Genomic DNA, 24914 nt, shown 5'->3' with positions numbered 1-24914 from the left:
GTCAGGGAGAGTGAAGCCAGGCCCGGAGGGTCATGGGCCCTGCCCGGCTAGGACCTGCCCCCAGAAACCCCAAGAGCATCTGAAGAACTGAAGCAGGGGTGAGGCCTAGTGACCAGGCTGCAAGGGGAGGCTCACAGGCCAGACCCAGGGACCGCTGGTCTCCTCCCACCTTTAGGGGCAGAGAGTGGAGGTAGGACAGAGCCACCCGCCGTGGCCACCAATCTCTGCTCCTTGGAAGAAGGGGCTGGGAGGCCCTGGGAGGGTCATGGCTGACGGCTGAAGGAGGGCAGGCCCCATGAGGGCAGGGTGCTATGCAGGAGATGTGAAGGGAAAAAGGAGAGGAGAAAGGGAGAAAGATCCAACACGGAGTACTTGAGTGGTGCGTACACCAGCCTCTCAGACACCCCTCAGAACAGAAGCCCACCATTCCTCTGGCCATCACCCCACCTGCGCCCCTTCCCCACGGTGTCCGGGGCTGTGGCTTCATTTGTGAAGGTAGGCGTCCAGCCACAGCTTCCCAGACTTCCTCAGGGACCTGCGAAGTTGGGGATGGACGAGGGTCAGGGACCAGGACAGGTCCAGCCCCAGGGAGTGCAGGGGCTGAGGAGGCCATCATTAAGGTGGAGGTCCACAGGGTGATCCCAGGGCCCAGCCCCTGTGGACCTCCACCCCTCACCTGATGATGTCCAGCAGGGCCCTCAGTAGCGGCTTCTCCTGGTATTCAATGCCATGCTTGGCACATAGAGACTTCACCAGCGGGGCGATCTTGTGTAAGTTGTGCCGGGGCATGGTGGGGAAGAGGCTGAGGAGCATGTGGGGTGGGCAGAACGTGAGGACTCCAGAGGGCCAGGCTGCTCCCGCCTCCTCCCACCACCCGCGCAGAGGCTGGCTGGGGTCCTCGGAGACCCTGTCCACAGCCAGGACCAGGCTCAAAGTGTGGCTCCTCGTGTGTGCCCAGTGGGGTGCCATGTGTGTGGAGGGGAGGGTGCAGCCCTCCGTGAGCAGGAGGGCATTTGTGCTTTACGGAGCTGGGAAGATACTGGGTAGCCAGAGACAAAGTGTCATGTTTTTCAAAAAAGAAATGAGATAGCTGGAGGATGCTAGAAAAAGAGGCAGTGAGGTGGGGCATGGTGGCTCATGCCTGTAATCCCAGCATTTTGGGAGGCCGAGGCGGGCAGATCACTTGAGGTCAGAAGTTTGAGATCAGCCTGGGCAACATGGCAAGACCCCTTCTCTACAAAAAATAAAAATAAAAAATTAGGCTGGGCACAGTGGCTCACACCTGTAATCCCAGCACTTTGGGAGGCCAAGGCGGGTGGATCACTTGAGGCCAGGAGTTTGAGACCAATCTGGCCAACATGGTGAAACCCCATCTCCATTAAAAATACAAAAATTAGCTGGGCGTGGTGGCACATGCCTGTAATCCCAGCTATGTGGGAGGCTGAGGCATGAGAATTGCTTGAACCCGGTAGGTGGAGGATGCAGTGAGCCACTGCACTCCAGTCTGGGCAACAGAGTGAGACTCTGTCTCAAAATAAATAAATAAAAGTAAAAAAATAAAAAACTAGCTGGACATGGTGGCATGCACCTGTAGTTCCAGCTACTCAGGAGGCTGAGGTGGGAGGATGGCTTTAACTCAGGCATTCCAGGCTGCAGTGAGCTAAGAAAGCACCACTGCACTCCAGCCCAGGAAACAGGGTGAGACTCTATCTCTAAATTTTTTATTTTTTAATAAAAAAAAATCAGTGACAAGAGGTGAGGCAAGGACAAGGGGCAGCAAGGCAGTCCCTCGGCCAATGTTCCAGGCAAGCCCTGCCTTGCTAGCCTCACAGGGTCATGAGGTGTGTGTGCAGGCTCCATAACTACAAAATCCCAGGCCCACGTAGAGGGAGGTGGTTATTACTATGACCAAGTGGCACAGGACAAGGGGCACAGGACGCCCCTCCCGGAGATGGCACAGGGGAGCCCCTCTCCTGACCTCAGCGGGGCTGGCTGGGAGCCTCGCTCTAGATTGGGCAGAGACCTTGTCACAGAGACAAAGAGGTGGCCCCCACATTCTGCGCTCTGCCCAGACGGGGTAGCGGCCGCTTCCCTCCCGCTGTGGGTCTCCCCGCCTCCCCGCAGCCCCGCGCTCACTGGTGCTCAATCTGGAAGTTAAGGTGTCCACTGAACCAGTCGTTGAAGAAGGACTGCTCCACGTTGCAGGTGGCTGTCAGCTGTCAGTGGAGGAGATGCGTGTCAGGGAACAAAGGAAGGCCTAAGGGCCCGGCCTCATTCCCAGGGGGCCCAGCCTTACCCAGGGTCTCCAGGTCACCCCTCCACATCATACCGTCCTGCCTGATGGCCTCAGCCCATCCAGATGCCCCACCTGTCCCTCCGGGGGACTCCTGCCACCCTTTCTTGCTTAGCCCTGAAGCTCCCAGCAGAAGGACACAGGCAGCCCCGGGAGGCCCAGCACAGCCCTGAATCAACAGATGCAGAGCATCTGGGGCCAGGACATGGACACCGGGACCAGGCTCTGCACAGCTCTGGTGACTGGCCCTGCCTTCCCTACCTGGCTACTGAACCAGTCGCGGTAGGCCTCCTGGTCAATCTCCATGACGATGTGATTCATCTGTGTGACCCACACGAACCAGTGGCTCTCCAGGAACCTGCAAGAGAACACAGCTCAGCGCAGGGGCCTCGGGGGGCCCGGTCATGGTGGGAACAGATGCACTCTCCCAACAGCCCAGGACAGCCTCTGCCAAGGGGCCAGGATGGGAGGTCCCTGGGCAAAGTGGAGCCGTCCGAGCCTCTTCTCATGCCAAAGCCCTCATCGGTGCCAGTGGAGGGCCCAGGGATGAACCAGCAAAGCCCAGGCACCTGATGAAGTTGAGGAAAAGGAGGGCTCCCAGGATGCCGTAGAAAGGGATGTAGGTGACGAAGAACCGGATGTAGTAGCTGATGGCCCAGGCCAGGTCCTGCGGGGAAAGATGAAGTTAGGCGCAGCCTGCCCTCTCCTCTGCCCAGGCACCATGTGCCTGCCCCAGATGTGCACACACCTCACACTCAGGCCTCTAGAAGCTGGACCGCAGCCCACTGAAGCACGATGGGCAATTACACGCAACCTGTTTGCTCTGGGTTTGCATGGCTGCCTTTGTTTCTAGGGAAATGCTGAGTGTTTTAGCATCAGGAAGTGACTGTGCCCTGTTCTTTGGGAGAGAAACGGACTCTCCTGCTGAGGGGCAGTCGTGGGGTAGGGGTGGGGGTCAGCAGCCCTCTCATGGGTCGGGGTGATTCTGAAGGTGTGCCCCCAACCCTGGGCCAGGTCCCCAACTGTCCCCCAGTCCTGTCCCTGCGCCTTGCACCTGGGTCTCCTCCTGGCCTCTCCTTCCAGCAGGACAGAGGGCTTGGAGGGGCAGGGAAGGTCAGAGGCACCATCGTCCCTACCTCAGGGCTCTTGCAGCAGAGGCTGGCCTCCCCATGCCCCACTGTCGTCCTGTGCCCCTCCACTCTGCTCTCCTTGCTGCCCCTGGCTGGAGTGGTACCAGGGACTGGGCTTGGACATCTCCTCTCATGTACTGGGAGGGTGACTTCACGGCTCTGCCCTGTCCACTGCCTCTCTGCCACCCAAGTCTTGTCTCAACTGGACCACAGCAGCAGCCTCCCACGGTCCCCTGCTTGTCCTCACGGCCATGGCAACGGCAACCAGAGTGGCCTTCGCTCCAAGTAGGTCCCATCTCTCCCCTGCTAAAGCCTCCATCCCACCCAGAGTCACTCACGGAGTCTCGTGGGGTCAAGAACCTGTCTTTACTCAGCCCCCTGACCCAGCTCACTCCCTCCCCGGGGCCTCTGCACGGCCTGTTCCCACTGCCAGGGCGCTCATCCTGCCGTGAGTTTAGGTACGGGGACACGTGCCACGGGCTCGGCACAGGTGTCCGAGGTGGAAGGTGAGGCCAAGGGACTGCCCTGTCTCACGTCGAACGGCTGAAGTACAAGGTCACATTTGAGTCTTAAAATAGATCCCCACTCCCCTGGAGAGGGGGAGACTAGGAGGTTATTCCAGCGGCTCAGACATGAAATGACAGAGGCCTAAACCAGAACCCACGGCGCTGACAAGGAGGTGACAGATTCCAGAACTGTCAGCGGCAACGGTGGCTGCATTTGCGCCTGCTTGGCTGTGGGGAATCTAGGCTGGTCCTAGGTGATAAGGGGTCGGGTGCCAGCAGCTGAACAGGAAAGGAGGAGGGGAGCGCTCAGGAGGGGCTGGAGATGGCTTCAGGGCCAACATTGGCTGAGGACAGGACCTCACGTTCTAATGAGGTGGCCTTCAAGGGGACGAGCGAGGCAGATGTAGCCAGTTCTGCTCCCACTTTCCATCACATTCCTTCTATTTTGTGTGTGGTGCAGTAGTGTGCAGTGTATCTACACATATATGGAAACAAAATGAGGATATGGTTATGGATTTTTTGTTTTTTGGAGACGGGGTCTTGCTCTATTGCCCAGGCTGGAGTGCAGTGGTGTGATCATGACTCTGTCCCAGGCTCAAGCCATACTTCCATCTCAGCCTCCCAAGTAGCTGGGACCACCACACCTGGCTAATTTTTTTTTTTTTTTTTGAGATGGAGTCTTGCTCAGTCGCCCACTCTAGAGTGCAGTGGTGCGAACTCGGCTCACTGCAAGCTCCGCCTCCTGGGTTCACACCATTCTCCTGCCTCAGCCTCCCGAGTACCTGGGACTACAGGTGCCCGCCACCACCCCTGGCTAACTTTTTGTATTTTTAGTAGAGATGGGGTGTCACCATGTTAGCCAAGATGGTCTCGATCTCCTGACCTCGTGATCCGCCTGCCTTGGCCTCCCAAAGTGCTGGGATTACAGGCATGAGCCACCGTGTCCAGCCTCACCTGGCTAATTTTTTTAAAGTTTTTATAGAGATGGGTGGGGGGGGTGTCACTTATTTGTCCAGGCTGGTCTCAAACACCTGTGCTCAAGTGATCTTCCAGCCTTGGCCTCCCAAAGTGCTAGGATTAGAGGTGTGAACCATTGCCCCAGCCCAATTTTTATTTTTAAGAGACAGGGTCTCACTCTGTTGCCCAGGCTTGAGTGCAGCAGTATGTGATAACAGCTCACTGCAGCCTCAAACTCCCAGGCTCAAGCCATCCTCCTACCCCAGCCTCCCAAGTAGCTAGACTGCAGGCACGCATCACCATGCCCAGCTTTTTGTAGAGACAGGGTTTCTCCATGTTCCTCAGGCTGGTCTCAAACTCCTGGTTTCAAGTGATCCCTCCCACTTCGGCCTCCCAAAGTGCTGAGATCACAGGCGTGAGCCACCATGCCTGGCCTGGACTCTTTTTGAGTGTAGAGGGCAACACATACTCAGAGACCGTTGGTTTCAGGGGCAGGGAGTGCGGGAGATCAGAAGCAGCTAGAGAGGTGGAGCGAGGGGGCTGGGAAGAAGCCAGCAGAGGTGGCGACCTGGAAGCCAACAGGAAGAAGAACTGCAAGCAGGAGTGGCCGGTGGTGTCAGATACAGCAAAATTCCAGGAGGGTGAAGCCTGAGAGCATCTCAGGATACAGGACGTGGCCCCGGGAACCGGGAAGCTTGCCAGAGCATGTAAACCTCCCTAGGAAGCCTCCTTCAAAGATCTAAGGGTTTATCACCTCTTTCCTCTAAGCCAGGGTCCCCCAACCTCCACACTGTTGGCACCTGGGACAGGCTGCTTGTTGCCATGGGCGGTTCTCCAGGGCATGGCAGGGTGCTTAGCACCATCCTGGCTGGATGCCCACCAGATGCCAGTAGCACCCTCCTCTCCTGAAGTTGTGACAATCAGAAGTGTCTCCAGATACTGTCAAAGGGCAGAACAGCTCCCCTGAGAAACAGTGCCCCAGGTCATAGGTGCGCTCCTGGCTCTGAAAGCCCCACGGCTCATCACATTGTCCCCACTCTGCCATCTCCTTTTAGGAACACAGGGTGATTTCTTTTCCTGTTTAATGCTTTGTTCCTTAGGGAACAAGCACAGTCAAAAACAAAACAAGAGGTTGCTCACTGCAACCTCTGCCTGCCAGGTTCAAGCAATTCTCCTGCCTCAGCCACCACCATGCCCAGCTAATTTTTTGTATTTTTAGTAGAGACGGGGTTTCACCATGCTGGCCAGGCTGGTCTCGAACTCCTGACCTCATGATCTGCACGCCTCGGCCTCTGAAAGTGCTGGGGTTACAGGCATGAGCGACTGTGCCCAGCAATAGGCCATTGATGAGTTAGAACAGGATTGGATGCTAGAGGCAAGGAGATGGTGTAACATGTATGAGGAAGGAAAAAACATAATGATGCTAGTCTCTAACTTGAGCCACTGGGTGGATGATGGAGCCATTCATTAACATGGAGACCATCAGAAAAGGATTAGGTTGTGGGAGAAGAGGAGAGGACTTATACTGAATATGTTGGATTTGAAATGGCTGGGACACCTCTAGATGGAGTTAGATTGGATATATGGGTCTAAGACTTGGAGATAAAATTTGACTTGGCTGCTCTTAAATTCACAGTCAAGGTGAAAAGGACAACTTCAGTTAGCAAGCGATAAAACAGTAATCAATAGGCCAGGCACAGTGGTTCACGCCTGTAATCCCAGCACTTTGGGAGGCTGAGGTGGGTGGATCACCTCAGGTCGGGAGTTTGAGACCAGCCTGACCAATATGGTGAAACCCTATCTCTACTGAAAATACAAAATTAGCCAGGCATGGTGGCACATGCCTGCAATCCCAGCTACTCAGGAGGCTGAGGCAGGAGAATCGCTTGAACCTGGAAGGCAGAGGTTTCAGTGAGCCGAGATTGCACCATTGTACTCCAGCCTGGGCAACAACAGCAAACTTCATCTCAAAACCAACCAAACAAACAAAAAACAGTAATCAATAAACAAGCCCACATTTGGTTAAGAGAGGAAAAACTTTCCCATAGCTATTGGTTGGAGCATGAGGGGCAAAGAGACTGCTTAGAAAGACTGGATTTCAGGCAAGCATTTCAGAAAGTGACAATTTAGTCTTTGATAATTGTCAAATAACATCGGCTGGGTGCAGTGGCTCACGCCTGTAATCCCAGCACTTTGGGAGGCTGAGGCGGTGGATCACGAATCAGGAGTTCGAGACCAGCCTGGCCAACATGGTAAAACCCCATCTCTACTAAAAATACAAAAATTAGCCAGGCGTGGTGGCGGGCGCCTGTATTCCCAGCTACTTGGGAGGCTGAGGCAGGAGAATTGCTTGAACCCAGGAGGCAGAGGTTGCAGAGAGCCGAGATCGTGCCACTACACTCCAGCCTGGGCGACAGAGCGAAACTCCGTCTCAAAAAAAAAAAAAAAAAAAGGGAGAAAAAAGATGACGTAATTACAATGGGCCCTAAAGCAATATGAGCAACGTCCCTACTTTAAAAAAGGAAAATTTTCAAGTATCCACTTTTGGTGAAGAAAAAAGGAAAATAAAAAAATAGGCCGGGCATGGTGGCTCATGCCTGTAATCCCAGCACTTTGTGAGGCTGAGGCAGGCAGATCACTTGAGGCCAAGAGTTCGAGACCAGCCTGGCCAACATGGAAAAAACCCATCTCTACTAAAAATACAAAAATTAGCCGGGCGTGGTGGCCGGTGCCTGTAATCTCGGGTACTTGGGAGGCTGAGGCACAAGAATTGCTTGCACCCAGGAGGTGGAGGTTGCAGTGAGCCGAGATCATGCTACTGCACTCCAGCCTGTGTGACACAGCGAGACTCTGTCTCAAGAAATAAATAAATAAACAAAATAATTTTTTAAAGAGGGAAATTTGGACACAGATACAGATACAGGTATGCAGAGAGACGATGTACCAAGAGGGAGGGCGAAAGCCATCAACCAGCCAAGGAGAAGCCCAGAACAGAGCCTTCCAGAGCCCTAAGGAATCCACCCTGCTAACACCTCGGTTTTGGACTTCCCGTCTCCGGAACTGGGAGAAAACACATCGCTGCTGCTTATGCCGCTTAGTTCGTGGTGCTTCGTCATACGGTCTCCGCAAACGAACACACCTGTCCTCTCGGCCAATGCCCAGCTGCTCCGATTTCTGACCAGGCTGTGGGGTGACCCAGTTCATGGGCCTCAGGGCCCGCAGGGAGTGGGGAAGGAAGATGGCTACACTTGCCTCTCATCATGCTGCCTTTGAGAACTTATTGGGGGGCTCTACAAAAGCAGGGGCTGCCCCAGTGGACTCCCTGTGTATGAGGGAGAGTAGAGATCTTTAGGACTGGGTCCTGGTGGCCCCAGGGGCAGTCCTTTCCTGAGAGGCAGCTACCCCAGGGAGGAGATGCATAGGGCCTCGCAGGCTCCACTGAGGCACCCGAGGAGGCAGCGTAGGGTCCCCAGGTCCACCTGTCCCAGTCACCCTCCTCCCCATGCCAAGCCAGCTGTGTCCCTGACTCACCACCCAGTTCTTGTGCACGATCATGGTCATGATGATCTGGTACTGGAAATACATGGGGATGAGCAGCGGCGGCCCAACTGCAAGAGAGAGACAGGCACTTAGAGGCATCCATTCACCCCGCCTGTGCCGGAAGGTTGGGGGGACCCGGGCCCAGCACTGATCACAGGGGCCAGCCCTGCAGACGTGAGCAGAAGCAGCCAGGGACCCCGGGGCCTGCAGAGAAGGCTGGGAGCCCTCGAGGATGTGCGTCACCCCTGGGACTCTCTGAGCCTGTGTCCCCACCTGGCCTGTAACATGGGCTGAGGGGATCTGCAGGGGATGGCTGCTGTGGCCCCTGCTTCTAACAAGGTTAGTGTCACTTTCTGGACCTGGAAAAGATGTCAGGTAGGAGGGAGAGAGACGCCACTCTGGGGAGAAGGGAGGGACCAGGAGTGGTTTCAGGGTGCTGAGCACTCACTCAGGAAGAAGTATTCGTGCTGGTGATTGTAGGGTAGGTATTTCAGCTTCTTCTTGCCGTACTGAGGAGAGAGGAGAGATCATGAGCACCCAGCAGCCTCAGCTCCCAGCCTCCCATGCTCCTCGACCCGCCCTGCAGCCACCATCCCTTCTCTCTACTCAGGGCACACCACTGTCCCTTTCCTGTCAATCTGCACCCTGGGCCCACCAAGCCTGGGACCCCTCCAGCCCTCTGGGCTCCCCATTCTGCAGCCAGCAGTGACCAACGCTTCCTCAGCCCTAGCTGAGTGCTGGCCCAATGGCATCAATCCTCTGCAAGGCCGGCGCTTCTGAGGCTGAGGCTCAGCATTAAGCCATGGCCCAAGGCCATGGGAAGTGGCCCTGGCTGGGATCAGAACCCAAAAAACTGACTCTGAGCCCATGTGACAGGCACTAAATAAATGTTTGTTGAATGAATAGGCAACAGAGCAACTCTCGGCGGGGCATAAGCACCCAGGGGAGCTGCTAGGTCACCATGGAGAGCTCCTGGAGCCCACTGTGGCAGGGAGAACCTAGGTAAGGGCCCCAGAATTGCTGCCAGTCATCAGGCTGGGAGCATCTTCCTCCCTGGAGCCTCCCTGTAATTTACAAGAGTGAATCACTCCTCCCCAGCTGGAGCCTAACCTTGAGGACAGAACAGAGGAGGCCATGGCACAGACTCCTAGGCCACATCTGGCTACCTGAGGTCCCCATGAAGGCACCTGTTTTTTCCCCATCATAGCCTGCACTTTGGGCAGCCTGATGCCCAGAGGCTCTGATGGAGGAGGGCTGGGCTGGGTCCTGGGTATCGTCACTGTCCAAAGCTGCTCAGGCCACTCAGTGTGAGCCAGGCATAGGAACCACGGTTCCAGGGGACCTGGAGCCCTTAATTCCATGGTCCAGCCCCTAGGGACCAGCCCACCCTGCTCTTTCAGGACTGAGACCAAAAGATACTGCTCACTGAGTGGCACCTGCTCCTCTTGCTTGCAGTGTGGGGAGGCTGGGCTTGGAGCCTGAAGATGCGCTCGAGCCGACTCTGCCTCTCACCAGTGCTGAGACTGCGTGAGTCGCTTAGCCTTGCTGAGCCTTGTCTGGCATTCGAATCAGTGGTCGGTAAGAGGAGCCAATGAGAACATGGGCACAGGTGCTAAGTGCTCCCTATACACCTGGATCCAAAGGCCACAGTTGCCTCCTCCAACAGTGTCCAGTCCTACTTATTGCAGTCAGGAGGTCCAAGTGAGTTACAGAGGGAAGGAACCTTGGATGGCGCCTAGGCCAGCGCCCGTCATCCAGGTGAGAACACAGAGGGAAGTGATTGTCCAAATCACAGGGAGAGCACGGACTCCTGAGGGAGGAGGCTGTGGGTGGGAACCAGGTCCACTCTGTCCCCAACACTTGCATCTTGGCACCAATGGCCGTGGTCACAGCACGCCCAGCCGAAGAACCCCCAGAAACAGTCCCTTTGTTCTGTGTGGCCTCCTGGGCCTTGGCAAGGATCTCACCCATTCCCAGAAAGGACGGCCACTTGTAGGAAGACTATCATTAAGGCCAGGGCTGAGGCCGGCCACGGGGAGGTCCGAGCCAGGAGGCCTCACAGGAGCCTTTCATGAGTCTCCAGTCGATGGAGGCGCTGGAGAAGCCAGCACTGCAGACCATGCCCTCGAGGTGGCCAGTCTCGGAGGCCTGCAGTGGCTCACAGAACAGGCCTCTGGGTCCTGCTCTAAGCTTCTCCCCGAGGAGAGGGAGCAGGCTCACAGCCCCAGCCTTAGCGTGCAGTGTCTCCAGCTCTGGCCAAGAGCTCCTCCCCACTGCATCTCTGTCCCACACGGCGTCCCATCCCTTTTGGGCTGGGCCGGCTGTACTCGGAAGTGAGCACAGAGGGCAACCCAGGCAGGTCAGCAGGGGCCAGGGCATCCTATGGAGGGACTGAGGGCTGGCCACGCTGCTGTGGGGGCCTGGGAGGCACCTGGGGAGTCTGTTTGGAGCTGCATGTGCACAGTAGGCACTCTGTTCTCATGGGTGATGGTGGCCTTTGGGTGGACAACAGAGGTTACAGGGGCTGCCTCCGCTGGTAAGCACTGCTGGCTCTAGTGTGCACCCCTTTAATGCCCCAGAATGACCCTCGGGAGCCAGGGGGCCCTGCTTGCCAGGCAGCAGCAGGCCTCAGAGTGGGCCTCTGTGGGACGGTGAGCGAAATGCTTATCACAGTCATGCGCGTGTATGTGCATGTGTATGGTGACATACCATTACACATCTGCCCCCATCTCAATGGCCTCAGCTGCAGCGGGTCTGCTGGGAGATGGCCAGTACTCCCCTCCCAAACCAGAAAGTACAACTGTGGGCTTGGGATACCAAGCCCTGCCCTGTGGCTAACTCTCTGCTCTCATCTTTCCCACGCTCGGTTCTTTGCCAGAGCTTTGCCATTTAAGTCATGGGAGCAGGGAAAGGAGGGAGAGGTATTTTAGAATGCACCAAGCTGGGGGGGGTGGGTGAGTGCCTGGCTGTTTAATTGATCAGAAAGCTGGGGCTACCCAACAAACGTATTTCGCAAGGGTCCCCGGGACTCCGAAGCTGTGGTGTGCAGCCAGACGGTTTGGGTTTGGACAGTGGTGTTGCCTTTTCCTAGCTGTTACCTTGAACAAGTCACTTCATGTCTCTAGGCCTTAGTTGTTCCATCCATGAAAGGGGTCGATGACAGCTCCTGCCTCACGGGTTAAGCAAGGACTAAGTGACGTTGGGCACGCACACTGCCCATCGCACTGTCCAGCCCACAGACTCAGTCAACAAGAGTCAGGCTTCTTCCCTACTGGGGGCTCAGAGCTTCAAGTGTGGGGAGTGGAGGACCCCACACATCTCCTCTTCCCGAGGAGTCCCCGTCACACACACAGAGAAAGCCCAAGAGGCAAGGAAGACACACGACTTTCACTTGGCTGGGCTGCGGCCAAGGGTGTGGGTGGCACACATGGACCTCCCCCTGACCAGGGACGGCGCCTTCCCAGGCTGCGGCTGATAGGCGGGGACTCAGGCCAGGGGCGAGGGAGGGAGTGCAGCCAACCCTGGCAGCGGGGCTGACTCTCCTGTCCTGGGTCTCTCTGTGTACCACAAGGCCAGGCTTGGATGAAGGCCTGGAGGATGCCGGGCCATGTGGAGAGGACCTTTCAGCTTTGGAACAAAATGTCTGAGGAATGACAAGGGCCCTCCTTGTCCGTGGAGGGTTGGGGGAGGGGAGCTGTCGCAAAGCCCAGTCTCTTGACTCTGGGAACCTGCAAACTCACACACAGAGAGAAACAGGCAGCACGACCTCCCCAGCAGGAGCAGAATGGCAAGGTCCCAGTCGAAGGTCCCTGAGAGGGCGGCCTGTGTCTCCCAAGGTGGGATGGGTGGCTTAGGCCTGTTCATGAAGGTCTGCCTGAAGCAGGAAGCCCAGGAGGTTAGCTTCAGACAGGCAGGGCAGCAGAGGTGGTTTCCCGGATGGGAGGAGGAGGAGGAGGATCTCAGGCATGGCATGGCTTCTGAGGCCCATTTACACTGCTACTGGGATAATGGCCTCACCAACCCCCTCAGAAAACGAGGATATGGCAAAAGAAGAACAAAACAAGACTGCTGCCAATATCACCGCTATTAAACCCAGCTCTGAAATTTCCCGTCAATGCAATAAAACCCAAAGCAGACAACAGAATGGAGCTATTAAAAGAAAGAGACTACACTAACATCCAGATTAGAAGGAAGGAAGGAGGGAGGGAGGGAAGGAGGGAAGGAAGGAAGGAAGGAAGGAAGGAAGGAAGGAAGGAAGGAAGGAAGGAGAAAGAAAAAGAAAAAGAAAAAGAAAGAAAGAAAGAGAAAGAAAGAAAGAAAGGAAGGAAGGAAGGAAGGAGAAAAAGAAAAAGAAAGAAAGAGAAAGAAAGAAAGGAAGGAAGGAAGAAGGAGAAAGAAAAAGAAAGAGAAAGAAAGAAAGGAAGGAAGAAGGAGAAAGAAAAAGAAAAAGGAAGGAAGGAAGGAAGGAGGAAGAAAAAGAAAAAAAGAAAGAAAAGGAAGGAAGGAAAGAAAGAAAAGAGAAAGAAAGAAAGAAAGGCAAGCAGGCAGGTAATCTAGCGTGACTACATGTTTTTTTTGGTTTGTTTTTATGTTGTTTGTTGTTGTTGTTGCTGTTGTCATTGTTGTTTTGAGACGGAGTCTCACTCTGTCGCCCAGGCTGGAGTGCAGCGGTGCGATCTCAGCTCACTGCAACCTCTGCCTCCCGGATTCAAGCGATTCTCTTGCCTCAGCCTCCAGAGTAGCTGGGACTACAGGTGTGTGCCACCACACCCAGCTAATTTTTTGTATTTTTAGTAGAGACAGGGTTTCACCGTGTTAGCCAGGATGATCTCGATCTCCTGATCTCGTGATCTGCCTGCCTCGGCCTCCCAAAGTGCTGGGATTACAGACATGAGCCACCGCGCCTGGCCAAGAGACTACATTTTCATTATTTTCTAGGATATGATCATCTACCCAGGAAACTCAAAAGAATCAACCGAAACACAACTAGAATTATGAAGAGACATAAGTGGACACTAGCGGGACAAAAGATAACTATCCCATTCATCGGAAGGCCATGCAAACAAAAATTTAGAAAAAAAAAGAAAATGAAGATAACTACCGCAATATCCACTGCTTTCCTGAGTACCAGAGAACCCCCAATCATGAGGACAAAATATAAAATGGATAAGGATTGTGTTTTAAAAGAAACATCCATGAGACATATAAAGAAATATAGACCTTGGCCAGGCACAGTGGCTCATGCTGGTAATCCCAGCACTTTGGGAGGCTGAGGCAGGCAGATCACTGGAGGTCAGGAGTTCAAGACCAGCCTGGCCAACATGGTGAAACCCTATCTTACTAAAAATACAAGAATTATCCAGGCATGGTGGCATGCACCTGTAGTCCCAGCTACTCGGGAGGCTGAGGCGGAAGGACAGCTTGAGCCCAGGAGGTTGAGGCTGCAGTGAACCAAGATTGCACCACTATGCTCTAGCTGAGGTGACAGAGCAAGACCTTGTCTCAAAAAAAAAAAAAAAAAAAAAAAAAAAAGAAAAGAAAAGAAAAAGAGAGAGAGAGAAAGAGAAGGGGAAAGGCACCCCACTACGAACTTCCAATGAGTTAAGTGCCAAGGATGAATGAGTGAGTGTGGCTCCCAAGTCATGCAGACGGTGGCCTGGGAGATGACAGACAGCCCAGCCCAGGCCAAGCCCGGGCTCAGGAGCACTCACTGCCTCAAATGGAGAAGCAATGCCACCTCATGGGGCTGCCGGGAAACCTGGCCGACTCTGGAGAAGAGTGAAAGCCGAATATCATCCTACCCATACCCCGTTTGGCAGAAGTTAAAGATCGAAACACGAAACCTTAAAGAACTGAAAATCATATGTATGAAGAACTTTCTAAGCACACAAGAAATGAATCTCTGCGGGAAGTGAATATACTTTGCTACATATGACAAAAAGAATCCTCCTGGACAGCATCAATAAGACCAAAAGGCAGAAAACGAGGGAAAGGGCTCTACTGCCGAGCACATGCTATTCACGGTTCCACGTGCTGGAGCCGCCTGGCTGGGCTGCTTTGCTCATCTGTCCCCAGAGACAGGAGCTCTGGCCGGTGTCCTTGCTCTGGAGACTGGGATAGCGGCTTGAGACCCTGAGGCCTGGCCGCCCCACCTGGCCCTGCTGTGGTGTGTGGGACTGGCATGTGACAAGTCCCATCAGACCCACCGTCACCATCAAGAGACTAGAGTTCCCTCCAGGGCAGCCGGGTCCTGTGAGACCCAGCACAGGCCAAAAACCAGGAACCCGGGAAGCACCAGTCCTTTCCCCATGAGTGAGAGAGGGGATTTCCAGAACACTGCGGCACTGACTGGGGACTTCCAAATGCCACTGGTAACTGGCCAACCAGATCCTCACAGCCTCCCACCCCCATCTCCTGCCCCAGAGCCAGCATTCCAGAAGTGTCGGGGGTGAGAAGATGTTGGGAAAGGAGAGGCTTCTCTGGCCACCACACACAAGAAAGACGCCTTCGTGCCAGTGCAGCTGGCGGGACTAGACTTTCTTTGTTAGAGACACAGAGAACATCTGTCAGGACAGCCAACAGCTCTACACCACAAAGCCTCCCCGATACAGCGAAGCCTTTGTCCCCACTTATCAGAAGACCTCAAGTTCACCAGTTCCGTTATCTAGACACCTCTAATTAAAGCTGGCAAACGGTTTCCTAGAAGAATAACAATAGCCTGTACTTTGGCAGAAAATAGAATCCCTGGCAGCTTAGAGAGGCTTCCAAAGTACAGAACTGTGGCTAATTTCCTGCAAATTGGCCATGTTACAGAAAAATCCATGTTACTGCTCAGATCGCCTCACGGGTGGAAATGAAATAAGAAGAGGGCATACAAACCAGAACTGGGGAACCAGGCTGTCTCTTCGCCTCGTTCCAAGCCTTAGGCGCCAACGCTGTCGGGAATACTACTTCACTCAGGGCGCCACTCCTTAGTGAGAGAAAATTGGCCTCGCTTGGCAAATGCTGATTGAACCCTACTCTATGCATGGCTTTGTGGCTCCTGAGATCTGCATAAAAGCCACAAGGATCTTCTAAACCTTCATTTTCATTATTAATGTATTTCCAAAAAGCAGCGAATATATTTATTTTTTTTCTTGTAAATTAGGCCCTGAGATAGAGGCTCTACATAAAAAAAAAAAGAATGTATTAAATAAGAACACTTTTTGTGGGATGCATTGTTGGGGCTTTACTTCAAAAGAAATTATGGGCCGAGCACGATGGCTCACACCCGTAATCCCAGCACTTTGGGAGTCTGAGGCAGGTGGATCACGAGGTCAGGAGTTCAAGACCAGCCTGGCCAGCATGGTGAAACCCCATCTCTACTAAAAATGAGAAAATTAGCCAGGCGTGGTGGTGTGCACCTGTAATCCCAGCTACTCAGGAGGCTGAGGCAGGAGAATCACTTGAACCTGGGAGGCGGAGGTTGCAGTGAGCCAAGATCACGCCACTGCACTCCAGCCTGGGCAAGACAGTGAGACTCTGTCTCAAAAAAATAAATAAATAAATAAAAGAAAAAAAGAAAGAAAAAAAAAGAAAGAAAAAAAAAGAAAGAAAGAAATTATGAATGACTAACACTCAATTTTTCTGCCTTATAAAATAATATAGGTCCTGTTATGGTTCAGAAATACAACAGAATACTATATGGCTAGAGGGAGATGAGACCTGGCTACATGAACTGGTGGGGAAGGGCGTCCACATTCGTAGAGGTGGCAAGTTGCAGGATACAAGGTAGAACTTTTTTCTTTTTTCTTTTTTTGTTTTTGAGACAGAATCTTGCTCTTCTGTCCCCGCTAGACTGCCGTGGTACAATCATAGCTCATTGCAGCCGTGAGCTCCCAGGCTCAAGTGATTCCCCCACCTCAGCCTCCCCTGCACGTGGGACCACAGACGCACAACACTACACCTGGCTAATCTTTTGTATTTTTTGCAGAGATGGGGTCTCACTTTGTGGCCCAGGCTGGTCTTGAACTCCTAGGCTCAAGCAATCCTCCCACTTCAGCCTCCCAAAGCACTGGGATTACAGGTGTGAGCCACTACAGCTGGCCTAAAATTTTTGTTTGTAAAGAAACAGATATATGCATGTTTATACATACATAAAAATATCTAGAAGACTATATAGCATCTTGTTAACAGTGGTTACCCTCAAGGGCATAAAATTTGGGGCAAAGAGGAGGTTTGAGAGACTCACTTTTTTTTTTTTTTTTTTTTTGAGACAGGGCTTTGCTCTGTTACCCAGGCTGGAGTGCAGTGGTGTGATCATAGCTCACTGTAGCCTCAACCTCCTGGGCTCAGCTCAAGGGATCCTCCCACCTCAGCCTCCCCAATAACTGAGACTAGGCACATGCTACCATGCCTGGATTTTTTAGAGACGGGGTCTTGCTGTGTTGCCCAGGCTGAGACTCATGTCTTAATTCTGGATATTTCTATACTGCTTAAAAGTTTATACCAAGTATGTTCTATATTTGTAGTAATACAATGAATTAATATGAGAATAAGATGATGTAGTAAATGGAAGGCAATGGCCTAGCAATCATAAGGTCTGGGGCCTCACCCTAGACTGGCCACTAAATTACATGACTCTCGGTTGGGTGCGGTGGCTCATGCCTGTAATACCAGCACTTTGGGAAGCTGAGGCAGGCGGATCATGAGGTCAGGAGTTCGAAACCAGCCTGGCCATGGTGAAACCCTATCTCTACTAAAAATATAAAAATTAGTCAGCATGGTGGTGCATGTCTGTAATCCCAGCTACTTGGGAGGCTACTTAGGAGAATTGCTTGAACCCAGGAGGTGGAGGTTGCAGTGAGCCAAGATTGCGCCATTGCACTCCCGCTCTGGGCAACAGAGCAAGACTCCATCTCAGAAAAAAACAAATAAATTACTTGACCGTGAATGTGTTCCATCCTCTCGCCAACCTTCAATTTCACATCCACTGGTGAAGCAGATTGGACCAAGCCATGTTGAGGCTCCTCCCAGTGTACAGGATGATGATTCTCTGAATAAGGTTTTCTCAACATGAGCTAGTCGGTTGGCAACCAAGCTTGAGCCCCTGAAATCCTGCCTTCCTGCTGAACTGGAACAAGATTTCCCTCTACCCTGGGAAGAAACAAGCCAGAAAATGCTCTTCCTGGCCTAAGGGCGGGCGGGAGGCATCTACCATTCTAATGAGGAGCTGAGTCCCGTATTTACAGGTGAGGCCATTCCACATACATTCCAGCCGGAACAATTCAGGGTACCTAGGAGAGGTGTCTGTGTAGCAGGAGATGCAGACCTGGCTGGTTGAACGTTGGCCCTCTAGGCTTCCTTCCCGGCTCCCTGCTCAGGCCAAACACTTCCTAGGTCAACACCATCCCCTTAGTCATACCCCAGTGGGCTGCCATTCACCCAGGCCAAACACTTCCTAGGTCAACACCATCCCCTTAGTCATACCTCAGTGGGCTGCCATTCACCCAGGCCAAACACTTCCTATGTCAACACCATCCCCTTAGTTGTACCTCAATGGGCTGCCATTCGCCCAGGACAAACACATGCAGCATGTTCACATCGGGATCCTTGTGGAAGATGTTAGGCTTGGCGTGGTGCTGGAAGTGGCGATGATTCCACCAGTTGGCAGAGGCACCCTGTGGGGAGAGAGGGGTTGGGATGACCCATACAGGCCACCAGAGAACCAAGCTCACCTGTGACAGGCCCTGCTTACGAGCAGTTCCCAGCACCTTCAACCCTCAGGGACAGCATCTCAGGCCCCCACAAGGTCAGAATCCAGCCCTGCCATGACTGAGCTCAGAGCATGGGCCAGCCCCAGATGGAGTGAAGTCACTTTATCTCTCTAGGCTTCCGTTTCCCCGATCATGAGACAATGATGGCGGGTGAGGCATGCTGCTGTGGGACCACATAATGAATGCTCCAGCAGGTGTGGGAGCTGGTCTTTGCCTCTCCACCACCAGGTGTGGAGCCAGAGCTGTGCGAGGTGAAGCCGGGGTTTCAGGGATAGAGAGAAGTGGTCCCTGCTATGTGGCCCAGAAATCTCCCTCCTGAGTGTATATCCAAGAGAAATGAAAACATGTCCACACACTAACTCATAGAGGAGGTTCATAGTAGCATTCTTCAAAAGAACCAGAAGAGCAAAAACAACACAAGTGTCCATCAACAGATGAGTGGGTGAATGAAGTGCAGATTAGCCACACGATGGAATATTGTTTGGCTGTGCCATAAAACAGAACGAATCACTGACACTTGCTACAACACGGATGAGCCTGGAAAACGTGCTAAGGGAAGGAAGGAGCCACAAAAGACCACATATCACATGATTCCACCGACATGAAATGTCCAGAATAGGCAAATCTATAGAGACAGAAAGTTGAGCAGTTGTGTAGGGCTAGGATTGGGGTAGGGGAGGGAGTGAGGGGGTTGGGATGTGATGGCTAAGAAACCTGGGATTTCTTTTGAGCATAGTGAAGACGCTCTAGAATTGACTATGACAATGGTTGCATAAATCCGTGAATATACTAAAAGTCATTGATTTGTCTACTTTAAATGGGAAAACTGGCTGGGCGCAGTGGCTCACACCTGTAATCCCAGCACTTTGAGAGGCAGAGGCGGGTGGATCACTTGAGGTCAGGAGTTAAAAAGACCAGCCTGGGCAACATGGTGAAACCCCGTCCCTACTAAAAATACAAAAATTAGCCGGGCGTGGTTGTAGGCGCCTGTAATCCCAGCTACTCGGCAGGCTGAGGCAGGAGAATCACTTGAACTGGGGAGGCAGAGATCACACCACTGCACTCCAGCCTGGGCGACAGAGGAACGGGATAACTGTATCTCAATAAAGCATTTGGAGATTGCAGTTGTGCTGCTATGCTGAGGGTGGGTCCTGAGATTCATGTCACACCAGGAAGGCTGGAGGGAGGGCTTAACAAAAAACTGCTAACATGAACAAAAAGAACTTTCCTGTTTCTAATACTCAAATAGGATCCCATGAGACAAGATGCATAACATGGATATTTCTTTTGAGGCTGCAGATTTCCATCTCCTCAGCTCAGAGGCATGGCCCTCAGCAGTTGCCCAGCGACAGATGAAAGAAAACACACTTTCCTGACCCTTTAGCATCACGACTATTCTGGTGAGCTCTTGCCAGATCAATGCTTTGGCTAAGGGTCTGCAAAAAATGCCTATCTGCTAAACAAACATTTCACTTGGGAGATGCTTTTGGCACAAACACGGTCTATGGACAAATAGCCATGGGTGGGAACAGCAATGGACAGCTGCGACCTTTGCAGTGACCTCAGGCCCCTGGAAACAGGCAGGCCTCAAAACCCATGAGAGAGAGAGAGAGAGAGAGAGAAAAAAAAAGTCAGAGTGAAAGCTTAGAGTCTTCACTTTGGGAGGCCGAGGTGGGTGGATCACTTGAGGTCAGGAGTTCCAGACCAGCCTGGCCAACATGGAGAAACCATCTCTACTAAAACTACAAAAATTATCTGGGTGTGGTGGCGGGCACCTATAATCCCAACTACTCAGGAGTCTGAGGCAGGAGAATCCTGTGAACCCAGGAGGCGGAGGCTGTAGTGAGCCAAGATCGCACCAACGGCACTTTAGCCTGGGCAACAGAGCAAGAGTCCGTCTCAAAAAAAAAAAGAAAGAAAGAAAGAAAAAGAAAGCTTAGAGGCTTGAGGAATCAAATGACGCATTTGTGTTTGTTGTCAAAAGGAACAAAATTCCTGGGAAGAATCAAATGGAAAAATCTCTGGCACAAAGAAACCGAGAAGCAAGGCACGAAACGAGCAAGCTTGATGTTTGGAGGATACCAACCCAGAGATGTTTATTGAGCAAATAGATGGAGGAAAGCAAGACGGGCCGACAACAAGGAGCCAGTGAGGTGGGGCAGTCCCGGCTCTCCCTGGACTCGGGATGAGATGTAATGAAAGCATTTTTTGTTCATGCTACTCCTCTGCTGTGATTCTCTTCCATTCTTTTTTTCATTTTGAGATGGAATTTCGCTCTTGTCACCCAGGCTGGAGTGCAGTGGTACGATCTCACCTCACTGCAACCTCCGCCTCCCAGGTTCAAGCGATTCTCCCGCCTCAGCCTTGCGAGTAGCTGGGATTACAGGCGCCCGCCACCATGCCCGGCTAATTTTTGTAGTTTTAGTAGAGATGGAGTTTCACCATGTTGGCCAGGCTGGTCTCGAACTCCTGAACCCAGGTGATCCACCCACCTCGGCCTCCCAAAGTGCTGGGATTACAGGCGTGAGCCACCGCACCCGGCTTCTCTTCCATTCTTCTTCGCCAGGTGAAGCCCTGCTTGTTCTTCAAGAGCCCCTCCTTCCGAGCACCGGGAAGCCCCCCTTGTCCTGGAACAATGGCCAGCTCCTAGTTTCCAGAATGTGGTGCAGATATTGCCTACCCTAAGCCAGCTGCCATGCTCTGCCTGGGAGGTGAACCAAGAGACAAAGCTCTTGTCCTCAGGGAGCTGCGAGGGAGGGTCTGGCGTCATCACACCAAATCCAAACTGAGCTGGAGCCAGGAAAGCTAAGTGTCCATGCAGCTGGAGAAGTTGGCCAGGCAGAGTGAGGGGTGCTTTCCTGACAGAGGGAAGAGCCTAGGGGAGGCCCTGGGAGGGGAAGGGGGAGTGTGGAATGTTCCAGAAGCCAGAGGAAAGCTCCTTGGTATAACTGTGACCAGCAGTGCTAGGCGGAGCCATATCAGAGACTGAGGCAAAAAAAAAAACAAACAAAAAAAACAAACAAAAAAAACATGCACTCCTGGCTTTAATGGAAGCAAATTCATCGATAATATTTTCAAAGTCTACTTTTTGCCTCATTTCATTTTCTTCTTTTTTTTTTTTTGAGATGGAGTCTGGCTCTGTCGCCCAGCCTAGAGTGCAGTGCTACGGTCTCAGCTCACTGCAACCTCTACCTCCCGGGTTCAAGTATTCTCCTGCCTCAGCCTCCCGAGCAGCTGGGACTACAGGCGCCCACCACCACGCCCAGCTAATTTTTTGTATTTTTAGTAGAGACAGGGTTTCACCGTGTTAGTCAGGATGGTCTCGATCTTCTGACCTTGTGATCTGCCTGCCTCGACCTCCCAAAGTGCTGGGACTACAGGCCACCGCGCCTGGCCTCATTTCATTTTCAATGGAAAGAATTGCTGAGTTTGATGGTTTCCGTTAACCAAGCGATTAGCTTAAATAATTTTTAATTTAATTTTTAATTTTTGAGATAGAGCCTCACTCTGTTGCCCAGGCTGGAGCGCAGTGGCACAATCTCTGTTCACTGCAACCTCCACCTCCCTGGTTCAAGTGATTCTCCTGTCTCAGCCTCCCGAGCACCGGGATTACAGGCGCGCCATCTCACCTGGCTAATTTTTGCATTTTTAGTAGAGACAGGGTTTCACCATGTTGGCCAGGCTGGTCTCGAACTCCTGACCTTAAGTGATCTACCTGCCTCAGCCTCCCAAAGTGCTGGGATTACAGGCTTGAGCCACCACACCCGGCCGAGCCAACGCACCCAGCCTTAACTGATTTTTTATTACATTCAAATGAAGCAAAAGTATAATAAACTCTGTTTTGGTATAAATAAAGCATTTACACTTAGAACGTTATGACTTTTAATACGTCAACTTCTTCATTGTTAAATATTTTTTCAACTACTTTAATGCTCTGGAAAAAAAACCATCCATTAAAAATTGACACACGAACATGTATAGAGGGGTGCATGCTTTTCCATTTGCCTCAGTTCATCCTGATCTTTATTTAAAATTTTGATATTTTGTTCATTGTGGATTGTTTTTGCATTAATTTTGTTTTTTTAAAAAAACAAATTGCAGGCCAGGCACCGTGGCTCATGCCTGTAATCTCAGCACTTTGGGAGGCTGAGGCAGGTGGATCACCTTAGGTCAGGAGTTCAAGACCAGTTTGGCCAACATGGGGAAACCCCGTCTCTACTGAATATACAAAAAAATTAGCTGGGCGTGGTGGCACACACCTGTAATCCCAGCTACTTGGGAGGCTGAGGCAGGAGAATCACTTGAACCTGGGAGACGGAGGTTTCAGTGAGCTGAGATCACGCCATTGCACTCCAGCCTGGGTGACAAGAGTGAAACTCCATCTCAAAAAAATAAAACCAAACCACGTTGCATTAAAACATCATTTTTCTTGAAAACTGAATTTGTCTGGTGTCCCGTTAGATTTTATACCCTAGGCGAATGTCTTACTTGCTTTACTCTAATCCTGGCCCTGGTGGCCTGAGATGAGGCTGCAGAAAGGCTGGTGATGTCCATTACAGATGCAGCGCCCAGATGGCACTGGGCCTTTCAGCTTGCATTTGTTTATTTAGAGACAGCGTCTCACTCTGTCATCCACGCTGGAGTGCAGTGGTACCATCACAGCTCACTGCAGCCTTCAAATCCCAGGCTCAAGCCATCCTCCCACCTCAGCCGCCCCAGTAGCTGGGACTACAAGCATGCACCACCACTCCTGGCTAATTTTTTTTATTTTTAGTAGAGACAGGGTCTTGCTATGTGGCCCAGGCTGGTCACAAACTCCTGGCTTCAAGCGATCCTCCCGCCTTGATCTCCCAAAGCGCTGAGGTTATAGGCGTAAGCCACTGTGCCTGGTCGAAGTTTGCATTTTATCCTAAGTACAGTGCTGAACTATGAAAGAGTTTTAACCTCAAAATAATATTTGTAAAAGATCACACTCTGGAAGAAATGTCTGCTGGGCGTGACACGGGCTGAAGGCAAACAGAAGGTCAGGATGTGGAGAACTCCCAGGAAATCCCATTAGCAGTGCAGCTAACAGGAAGAAGGGGGTCCCAGCCTCTCACAGCCCCTGGTAACCTACTTACAGGTCTCTCCAGCTTGTGATAAGACATCTGAGTTGGCAAGGCCCTGGAGGACCTCCCTGCAGCCAGTTCCCTTTTTCCCAGTGATGGGAAGAGACACAGACCTACAAGATTTTTCTCCATGGTTGTGCACCTGCTGAGTGTTGGAGCCAATTTTGAGCAAGCTTGACCTCCCTACTCTGGGGCACCCCTGAGTGAGCCGCATGTCCATGTCCTTGGCCTGGCTCTGTGACACAGCACCAAGGACATAGCCAGTGGGGGCTGCGGGCCATGAGTGGAGCCCACATCCCCAAACCCAAGGACGCTATTTGCTGTCATCCACGTTCTACATAGAGACCAGTCCTCTCTCCTGGCCCCATCTCCCACCTGACGCAAGAGCTGTGCTCTGGGGCCCCTCAAGGACCGAGGGCCATTGGATAGGAACGGTCCCCACTGCCTGGCCCCTGCCCAGAATCTGGAAGCAGGACACAGCCCATCTTTGTTAAGTGTGTGAGGGCTAACGTGGGTCAGGAGTTAAATGTTACTTTGCCATACTGAGGAGGGTTTGATCCAACAGAGAAGAGTATAAAATGAAACAAAGCACTGCACTATGTGCACCCTCTCCCTTTGCCCCTGAGATTCTGGACAGAGACCAGGTTCTCAGGCCACTTCAGGCTCAGGGCCAGGCAAGCTGCTCGCTGCGAAACTGGTGACCAGCTCAGGGGTGGTTGGCCGCCAATGGGATCTGCAGCTGGCAAGCCAAGGGCCCCGTTGTGGTCTGGGTGGAAGAGGGGATCAGCTACACTCGACATGTAGCTGTTCCCTTGCCAGGGTGTGGAGGGATGGAGTCTTTAGGACCCCGCTTTTCTCAGGAAGCAGGTACTGTTGGGTTGGGTTGGGATGGGGACGGTCTATTTCAGACAGCAAGTCGGCAAAGACTCATTTTCAAAACTGAGGAGATAATGCCTATCAGATCAGAACAAGGCCATTGGCAATTCCAGCTCGTCTTTCTACAAACGTGCTGAGCCTGTGTGGTCTGCTTCCTCATCTAGGGGGAGGTGAGAGTGGAACTTCCTTAACTCCTGCGCTTCTAACGGCTTTTGTCCTTTGGGCTAGTTGATCATTCCATAGTTTGGTGTCCCCTATCTGAGGCCTTATAGGATGACATTTACTTTTTGTACCACGCTTATTTCCAAAGAGTATTTGAAGTGGCTTAACATAAAGGACTCATATATAACAGAAGGCTAAAATAAAGATAAAAGCATAAATGCCAGATGAGGAAGGAAAGAATGGGTGCACCAAAAACACAGACTAAAGATAGTTGCTGTTTCAAATGCTGCTTTGTACCTCTTGGCTTCTGAGGGGAAGAGAGGAACATAATGTGTTTCTTTTTTTGTTTTTTTTTTTTTAAGAGATGGGGGTCTCACTATGTTGCCCAGGCTGGTCTCAAACTCCTGGGCTCAGGCAATTCTCCTGCTTCAGCCTCCCAGGTGGCTAGGATTACAGGTGTGTGCCACTAGACCCAGCACAATGTATTAAAGAGCTCATATCCCCAGTGAAAGGAAGCATACCAACTCATCAAAAGAGACTGCTACTGGCTGGGCACGGTGGCTCACGCCTGTGATCCCAGCACTTTG

General features: G+C 52.3%; 1 protein-coding gene across 1 annotated transcript in view; it reads right to left on the bottom strand.

The window, feature by feature from the left end:
- Positions 1 to 483: 483 nt before the first annotated feature.
- FADS2 (fatty acid desaturase 2) overlaps positions 484 to 24914 on the bottom strand; it is a 37416-nt gene continuing 12985 nt past the window's right edge. The window contains 8 exon segments of the mRNA NM_001145087.1: positions 484 to 535; positions 677 to 802; positions 2137 to 2216; positions 2555 to 2651; positions 2863 to 2960; positions 8418 to 8494; positions 8875 to 8935; positions 17960 to 18085. Coding sequence (NP_001138559.1) covers positions 484 to 535; positions 677 to 802; positions 2137 to 2216; positions 2555 to 2651; positions 2863 to 2960; positions 8418 to 8494; positions 8875 to 8935; positions 17960 to 18085 — 717 coding nt within the window.

This window comes from Papio anubis, chromosome 12 (assembly GCF_008728515.1).
Source record: "Papio anubis isolate 15944 chromosome 12, Panubis1.0, whole genome shotgun sequence".
NCBI lineage: Eukaryota > Metazoa > Chordata > Mammalia > Primates > Cercopithecidae > Papio > Papio anubis.
The sequence above is the reverse complement of the archived record's forward strand: the minus strand, read 5'-3'. Positions and strand labels throughout refer to the sequence as shown.